Source organism: Haliotis cracherodii, unplaced genomic scaffold (genome assembly GCF_022045235.1).
Source record: "Haliotis cracherodii isolate W230 unplaced genomic scaffold, xgHalCrac1.p SCAF_3, whole genome shotgun sequence".
NCBI lineage: Eukaryota > Metazoa > Mollusca > Gastropoda > Lepetellida > Haliotidae > Haliotis > Haliotis cracherodii.
Window position 1 is genome coordinate 16154807 of NW_027266286.1, and position 9828 is coordinate 16164634.

General features: G+C 41.9%; 1 protein-coding gene across 1 annotated transcript; it reads left to right on the plus strand.

Annotated features, from left to right (window-relative positions):
- The first annotated feature begins 3326 nt into the window (after positions 1-3326).
- Positions 3327-6696, plus strand: LOC139473864 (dynein light chain 2, cytoplasmic-like). Its single transcript, XM_071256646.1, has 2 exons — positions 3327-3437; positions 5375-6696. Exon 2 carries the CDS (start codon positions 5376-5378, stop codon positions 5643-5645), a length of 270 nt encoding a protein of 89 aa, XP_071112747.1. The 5' UTR covers positions 3327-3437; position 5375; the 3' UTR covers positions 5646-6696.
- The last annotated feature ends 3132 nt before the right edge of the window (positions 6697-9828 follow it).

A 9828-nucleotide genomic window follows, 5' to 3' on the forward strand; every position in this document is an offset into this window, starting at 1 on the left:
ATCATCATACCCAATTGCGTTCACATCAAGTTTATGAAATGTTAATTATATAAACCTAGATGTAACAATTGAAATGTATTCATCAGGCCCCGGGCATTGTTGATATTTCCCAATCTCATTAAAATCAGATCTTAGGTCTCATTATCGCTGAGGACATCCCATTACGGGTCACGTCAGAACAACCTTTCAGCCGACCAATTAAAGCGTCGCTTACCAGATCACGAAAGTGACAGTCGGAATGTGTTTTCTAGTCATGCAACCTCGAAAACGTTAACACGGGGTATTCCGAACGACAGTTGCGGGCCGTACGACTGATTTCGTCAAAATCATCGTCTATCTCTCGCTTCCATGGGATAAACATTTGAACGGAAGAGGCGTTGCCAGGTACGTGGGAAGCACTGCCATACAAACCATATATAAGACATGTTCGTTTGTTCAGTTTGCAAATTTTAATCGAGAACTGTGTCAACATATTTTTCAAGCGAAGTCTGAAATGGAAGTCGCCGGGTTGAAACGAGTGTCGTAAAGCTCGTGAAAGCTGCTTTCTAAAGGGCTGATGTCGACTTCGTGTTAATCATTTCAGTGATCGGGAAAGTTCGGGAAAGGTCGTTTTAACACGACCCGTAATGGGATGTCCTCAGATCTTTGTTTAGCGGCAGCGACACGTTGGATCTAATCTTTATTAGATTGTGATATTTCCTGCGTTGGAAGTTTGCCAAAATTTTGAAGAATCATCTGTTACTGTTGTGTGAGGTCATCAGAGGTTTATAACGTATTGATAAGAACTTTCGGGTTCCAAACACAATCCCCATAAAGTTTGCATCGTAATTACATTTGCAGTGGAACTAAACACAGTAAATCACGCAGCATGTGACCATTTGTTGAGGTCTGCTGATTTACTGTGTCAGGTGCCATAAAAATGTGCCGGGTTCTTATCATTACGGGGGGCACGGGGGGCCCAGTCGTCTAAGGCGCCGCGATTCGCTGTGCAGAGTTGCGTCCCGTGGACACGCCAGAAACCTATGATTGTTGGTTCGAATCCCGGTTCGCCCCTATTAGGTTTCTAGGTTTGTCAGCACCATACCCGTGCTCGTGCGTTTCATCGACGTGGTAAACGTCTGAGACCTGCATCACTTCGGGCTTTCCTCCCACATGTAGCCGACACACCGTGATATAACTGGAATACCGTTAAAATCGGCGTTACACATAACTCACTCATTCACTCACTCACTCTTAAAATGTTCACTTATTTTGGGAAAAACCCAATAGAGTGATGAATAGATGAGTGAAAAAATATTGGTTACCCAATGAGAAATGTAATAACCCAATGAAAATAGAAACCCTAGAGTAAAAACTCAACTGCTCAAAAAGTTATCTGGAGCTCTCGGGCTTTCCTCCCAAATTAAGCTGACACGCCGCGTCATAACTGGAATACTGTTAAAAGCGGTATTAAACCCAACTCACTCACTCTTATCATAACGATACAAACTTTACGGGGATTGCGTTTTTGTTTGTAACTTGTGTGGTTATTTCTATTTAAAGAGTCTCAAAACCGTAACAGTATCGCGATAGTGTTTTGACCTATTGTAATACTGTACAATACTGTACAGCTGTACAAATATCCGCGATAGTCCCCTAATATTTGTTTTAAAGTGAAGTCAAACACACAACTCATTTATCCACTCATTGAATAATTGGGACGATGTCTGAGCCTTCCTATACAATGAATACAGCAAGAATGATAGCACTTTTATTTACATGCGATGTGGTTACTAAAGTAGATGTTATTATCTCGCCTCTCGCGTGTTTCAGTAACTCCGAAGAAGGCATCGGAATGACACGATCGGTTTGGAATGATACGAAGTGAGGGTGTGAGGTACTACCGGTATATCGGTAAATTGAGGTTCATTCTTTCCACGATACGTATCACGATATCATTTTTTTTCAAGTTCGATATATCTGGTGATTTCAAATTAAGATTTTTATCATTTGTTTAATGTTATATTTGTATTTGCCAAATGCCTTCGCTTCCCAGGAGCGAGCGTCCTGGGCCCCAAGATGGCTGTGTGTTTTTTGAATGAGTAAAACATTATGTTGTACCAGCAACTTGGCCATTTATGAACTTCAGTTTATACCTTAATGTATCAGATTGCTTCCGAATTAAAAATTTAGAATTATGCAATATATCGTGAAACGCATAGCAATAGGTCCTTGTGCGTTGCAATATAGTGTGATTACACTTTAAACCTCCAATACCCTCCCCTAATACGAAAGCGCCGTCAAGCTCCTCACAGCGACAGTCCATTCGCGGAGCTCTCTATACTATCGCTGCCACCAGTCAAAACTCCCCACTGTGATAGGTGGCCACAACCATGCTTGGAGTTGAACTCGCAACCGAGTGACCGTTTTGTTTACAAACAAGTGATGACTGTCGTGACGCCGAATACACTTACCGCTGATGAATTACTTTCTTTGTTTGTCAATTTAAATTTGTATTTAATTAAAAGTATCATCTTTAATTGATATAGTAAGAATGTAAGGGAGAAGTTGGTTGATTTTCCGTTAGTCTGCAATCTCGAACCAATCTGATTATTAAAAGAACAAAGTAAATTCATCTGGAAAACATGGTCAGTCGTAAACCTTTTCAAAATGAAATATGATGGCATTCCCAAAGATATAAACAAAGGTATAAACGTTACTACATATGGGGTTAGGGGACAAATTTCAAGATTCTTGAAATGGCCGCGCCCACACGTGGCAGCGATGTTACCGAGAGTGTAACGAAGGTGTCACGCGCTGGAAAGGAGCTTGAAGCGCCGTATGTTAGCACAAGACCGGGGCTAGAGGATGTCCCAGGATTTTTCTACCCCATGAGAAGAGGTCCGCCCGTCAGCCGATGGTCTACCCAGTGTAAAGCAGTTTAAAAAGATCGCGATGATAAGACCGGCCGGTCTTCTTCTAACCCCTTTTAACGGTTGGAACATATCGCCCTGCCATATACTAACAATGTCGCATAGTTACGCTACAGCGGTTAGAAACTCTTTATTCTTCTGCTTTTATCCTCTTGGTCGGCCGGTTGGTTTTAGTTAGCGTCAGTTGAATTAAAAAACGCCTGTCCTTTTGTATTTTGAAACTGTCTTTGTGAGAATGTACTCTTGTAACATTCTACCCAATGTTCATCTCATGACCTACATGTGATGTGAATGGTTGTGTTTCAACATGTTGCAACAACATGCAGGCATATTGCAGGTTATGCCTAAAGCATGACGGGATGTTAAAATCGCCTAAAGTAACTGTCAGGATCAGCCAATCAGAGTGCAGCTTCTCTCAACAACACATTTGTTGATAAGGGTTAGCTGCGTAACATGTTTTCAGTATCGATTGAGATCAGTTTAATATCATCTTGGTGTCATCAGGGAAATTTTGGAATTTGCAATGTAAGTATATATATTCATGTGAATATTTACATATTTTTGTCCCGATATAGACATAAAGGTGTATACTCAAAAGACGTTAAAACATCCGATTCTTTCATATTACTATGATAACCTGTCATTGCATGGCATGAAGGAGGATTTGCTGATATCGTTGATGTCGGCAATCTCACCTTAAACCCCACCCTTGGTGAAGTATCTTGAACAATTAAACATTAAGGTAAGGTGGTATGACATGGTGACGCTGGGTTTGTTGTTCATATCACTCTTTATCAAAAAAAGAACATGCCACGTGTCGTAAAAGGCGGTACCTCTCGATGATGCAGTCGATGTGTTTCAACATATAACACTAGCTTTATGAAACCCCAATTCAGTATTTCTAGGTTACGCCAGTTTAACACGCACGTAAGAAGACTTACGACTGTTTTTTGTCATGGTGGAGAGAGTCTTCTTTCAAACCTGCCTTTTCAGATCAGCTGTGCCTGCCTTTAAGTGAAGCGTGTGAATAAGGGCATGAAAGGAGCGTCATTGTCTGGAACATTACACAACATTTACATTCATTTAACTCATGGCCTAACGAACACGGTTACCGTGCCACAACTAATAGTTGCCGCCTGACTACAGGTGCGAGCATGGATTTGAACAACGCCCACGTAACGATGTGACATGCATGTTTCTTTACCGGGAGGGAGTGACCGTCTTAACGTTCGACACATGCAGTATACGTGCACACAAGTAGACGTGGAACGGGTGCTCAGGATGCGTCCTTGTTTTAGGGCTTAGTTAGAAGTGATTTTTTCGAAAGAATGAAAATTTAAGAAGAAATAAGATTAAACATATTCTACAGCAAAAGAAATTACATCATCCACTCACATTATCAACATGCCTCATCAATTTACATTATCAACTTACATCATCAATTTACATTATCAACTTATATCATCCATTCACATTTTCAACTAACATTGTCAGTTTATATTATAAATTTACATTTTCAATTTGCATTGTCAGCTCACATTATCAACTTACATTATCAATTTACCTTATCAACTTAATTTTCATTTTCAATCATCCACTTACATCATTTATATAAACAAAATGTTAATTAGTTTGTGGGACTCACTGCACATGTCAAATTGTGACATTACGGAATTGACATGTTCAAATGGTCTACAAATACCATTTTTTTCTTTTTGACACTTGCTAGTTTCAAGAAAAACCAAATCAATAAACAAAACTTCCTTGTGTTAAATTGTTTGGGTTTTTTAAAAATGCTTCCTAAACACCTCTACCATCAGTCTTTTGACACATATTTGGACAAACAATAGTTTGACATGACCAACGTCCAATTTTCATTGATGTGAAAACATTTTATAATGATTTTTTTTAATAAAAACAAAAAAAAGCTGACATCATTTATAACTCAGGTAGACCTGTTGCCCTTTCACGAAAAGAATAAAAGATGCCCTGAAACTTCCTCACGCACAAAAAAGAAGTTGTAATCCAGAAAGGTTTCATGTCTTCGTGATTTATCAAGTTATTGGAGTTTCCTTCGACAAGGTTTAAGTGCTACTCTTATCGCAACACTTCTTATTTTTCCGACCCGTGAAGATCCGGGATAGAATAGGTCTTCAGCAACCCATGCTTGCCGTAAAAGGCGACAATGCTTGTCGTAAAAGGCGACTAACGGGATCGGGTGGTTAGGCTCGCTGACTTGGTTGATGCATGTCATCGAATCCCAATTGCGTGGATCGATGCTCATGATGTCAATCACTGGATTGTCTGGTCCAGACTCGATTATTTACAGACCGCACTCATATAGCTGGAATATTACTGGCTGCGGCATTCGTGCATTTTAAGAAGGAGGAAGTGTTGAATGTGCGGCGTTAAATAACAGACAAACAGACAAATCTTATTTTCCCTTGTTATTGCCGTTGCAGCATGTGTGAACAAAAGGCAATGATCAAGAACGCCGACATGGGCGAGGAACTACAGCAGGACGCCGTAGACTGTGCCACGATGGCCATGGAGAAGTACAACATCGAGAAGGACATCGCCGCCTTCATCAAGAAGGAGTTCGACAAGAAGTACAACCCAACCTGGCACTGCGTCGTCGGCCGCAACTTTGGCAGCTACGTCACCCACGAAACCAAGCACTTCATCTACTTCTACTTAGGCCAGGTGGCTGTTCTGCTCTGGAAGTCTGGATAACGTCTAACCCATAGTAACATACATAGTTGTGAGTGGAGACATGCATGTGCCCAAATGGCGGTTTCGGAGCTTCCAATCAAGTTGAACTGTCCTCTTGGTTGACCACAGAAACATTCATCGCCTGTGTAGGCTGTCGATCTGACAAGAACTGGGTGCTGTTGTCATCACGAGCCATAGGGCAAAATTTCAAATACCGCATTTCCTCTATTAGAAGCAGTCCTCTATTATTAACATAAGACCCATGGAATTCCGGGGTAGAATGCTTGCCAATGCTTGCCGTACAAGTCGACTATGCTTGTCGTAAGAGGCGAGTAACGGGGTCGGGTGATCAGGCTCACTGACTTGGTAGGTCGATGCTCATGATATCAATCACTGGATTGTCGGGTCCACTTTTGATTATTTACAGATCGCCGTCTTATAGCTGGAGTATTGTTGAGTGCAGCATTAAACAACAAACAAAAGTATTAACATAAGGACCAGGGTAAGGTTTTGAAATGACAGAGGTTAAGGGCCGGGTCAGCTACTGCGAGTAGCATTACGTATTATAAAATAAACAGAACATCTGATAAGTGCATGTCTCTAATAAGGGCAGTGTTAAATTGATGTGAATTTAATGAGAGCCTTGGCTTTTACATCACGAAAAACAGTGTGTCAAGTATTTGAGCTTTTTTTATTAAAAGTGCACGTAGTCGAAGTTGTTACCGTAGCTACGACACTGTAGACGACTGCCAAGGGAGGACACCTCTAAGGGGATGTAACCATAGGAAAACCCCAGCTGTTCAATATATTTGGATCATTTATTGCAATTGGGCGGTACGATGGAACATGGACGTCTGACAATTGAATTCCCCTTTGAATTCGGTATATTATCATTGTTGTATTGTATTCCATGCAATGAAAATTTTGTCTATGATAACAGGAACAGTGATCTATCGTGTTACATTTTACATTCTCCAGATTCATGATTGTTTTATTCCATGGTTGTTTAATGTAATGTGGATGTTTGTATATTTTTTATATGAACTACTAAACACTTGATGCCTGTAAACGATACCTGTGTTGTTCACCCAGCCTTCACTGCGCACACCAGTCTTCACATGTGTGTGTGTGTGTGTGTGTGTGTCGGAGGAGGAGGAGGAGGAGGAGGAGAAGGGGGCTGTCTTTATGTCTGTGTACGTGTGTGTGTGTGTGTGCATATATGTGTCTCTGTGTGCATGTTAGTGTGTGTGTGTGTGTGTGTGTGTGTTGGGGGGGGGGGGGGGGGGGGGGGCTTGTCTTTATGTTTGTGTGTGTGTGTGAGAGAGAGAGAGAGAGAGAGAGAGAGAGGAAGTCACGTTAAACGATGCCGGGGTGTGCATTGAATCAATCAGGCCAGTGTTGTATGGTAGCTCGATCACATGTCTGCGCATGTCTACTACATGCATGGGAACTGCGCGTAAAACAAAGCCCACCCTTGGGTCGATACCCACATGTTTCACCAATACCTACTTACATTCCCATGTCAACCTAGCTAAGTTCAATTCAAGCAAAATGGCCTTCTGTCTTTGGACTGCCTCCTTATTCTTGTGGTCTGTAGTGGTAGAGCGTCCTCCCTGAGAGCAGAAGGTCGGGGGTTCGATCCCCGGCCGCGTCATATCAAAGGACGTTAAATGATGGTACTTGTTGTTACCCTGTCTGGCGTTCGGCATTAAGGGGCTAAAGCAAGGACTAGCACTATAAACTCGGCATCAGTCCGGACCAGTACAAGTACACACACACACGTCGCGATATAAATGCAATAATCTTGAACGCGACGCTTAACCTCATTTCACCTCACCCCACCTCACCTCATCTACCTCACCTCACCCAACCTCACCTCGCCCAACCCAACCGAACCCCACCCCACCCCACCCCACCCCACCTGACCTCACCTACTGTAAGTGACCACTGGTCAACCTCTAGACAAATCTGTAAATAATTTGTACGTGATCGGGTGGTTATGCTCGCTGACTTGGTTGATGCATGTCATCGAATCCCATTTGCGTGGATCGATGCTCATGATGTCAATCACTGGATTGTCTGGTCCAGAATCGATTTTTAACAGACCGCCGCCATATAGCTGGTATATTGCTGAGTGCGGTCTCAAACAAACCATATTAGTCCGGACACCCTGGCGATTGTTGCTAAAGACATCAGTATGAAAAGAACACGATTTCACTGGGAACGGCAAGTTCTAGAATTCATTTTGAATCAATAGTCTTAATCACGGGAGAACAAGTGTCGATACTGACCTTTTCTCAATAAAGTGAGACACTGTCTCAGACAGTTTCCAAATGTAGAGTTTTAGTAACACGCAAGTCTGCTCGTACTGATTTAACTACAATTTTTATGAAGCAGGTGAAGGAATAGCAAGATACCCTTAAATAAACCAAACAATAATTCACCATTTACAATGTATGTGTTAGCCACACAACAATATAACCTAAAACACACAGAGAGAGACAGAGAGAGAATGTCGGGTCTTCATTTATTTTCCAACGGCATACAGCCCAAAGTCTCAATCACAATGCGCAACGGAATGCATCTGAACACATATCAGAAATAGTTTACCTAGTGACACTTCACCTGGAAATATAATGACCTACCGGGTATATTTACTTAAAGCAACTTGTGAACTTCAATGTAACTGTTTAACAACAACACAATACTGCATGAAAGCTACTGCTGATACGTCTCAACATTCAAGATGTCTACAATAATTATAATACACACCTGTAACAGGAATGGAGTATCTAGAATACTACTTGCATAAACAACCTTCATACATATTATACAAAAATTACTATTTCTATTGAATTTACAAGTTTTTGCAAGAAAAGCCTATTTTTATAATGGAAATAATACATGCAAATATAGTCACTTTTACACTGTGCCATTAGGCTTAATCAAAACCCATCACTTCCGGGTTGTGTATTTAATACAACAATATGCAAAATGAAAACAGCGAGAGATATGTCAGGTCTTCATTTATTTTCGAACAGCATACAGCCCAAAGTAAACGGGCAATTCTGATTGGTCAGTTGACCTTTGAGTGGTAGCGCACCCACCCAAAGAGTTATTTCCCTTTGACCATGGACATTATCATTATTTCAACACCTGATATACGTTTGTGACACCTACGAACACATTCTCAAGTTCAGACCAAAGTCATCTTCTCCAAGCTCCTCACAGCGATATCACGTTCGCGGAGCTCTCTCAATCAATCTCAATACCATGTTACCGAGCGTGTAACGAAGGTGTCACGCGCTGGAGGGAGCTTGCATATTCCCGAGGCAAGGGAGTTAACTGACCGTTAAAGTCCAGTGTCCATTTACCTCTGCCTCGGGAAGATGACCAAAAGAGTCACTTTATAGTTCATCGTTCACTCAACATTCGCAAATGTAACCACGCATACTTAACCGTTCACAATAATAATATTATCACTAATACCAAATTCTTGGGGGCGGTGGGGTAGCCTAGTGGTTAAAGTGGCTGGACTCTTGCTAAAAGTGCCGTAAAACCATACTCACTCACCTTAATTTTTTTAATTACACCTACATATCTACATTCTATATACACAGGTATATACATTCAAATGTGATCCAAACTGACTTCAATGACGCAGTGCCGGTCAGATTAGCAAGCCTCGGAGTGGATGATATACAAACTTGTATACAAACCGATGTTTTGGAATGCCGAATTATCGACAAACACCAAAGTGTATGCATATAGTGGCGCTTGGTCCGTATTCTCCGTGTGTGAGTGAGTGAGTTGGGTTTAACGCCGCTTTTAACACTAATACAGTTATATCACGGCGTGTCAGCTTAATGTGGGAGGAAAGCCAGAAGTGATGCAGGTCTCAGGCGTTTACCACTTCGGTGAAACCCACGAGCACGGGTATGGTGCTGACAAACCTAGAAACATAATTGGGGCGAACTGGGATTCGAACCCACAATCATAGGTTTCTGGCGTGCCCAAGGGACGCAACTCTGCAAAGCGAATCGCAGCGCCTCAGACGACTGGGCCACCCGTACCCCCTCATCCGTGTGTCTGTCATCCGGTCCATACCAGTGTGACAAGCACGATGCTCATGCATGGGGTAGCCTTGTGGTTAATGCGTTCATGGGTACAATGTGTGAAGCCCATTTCTGGTGTCCCTATCCGT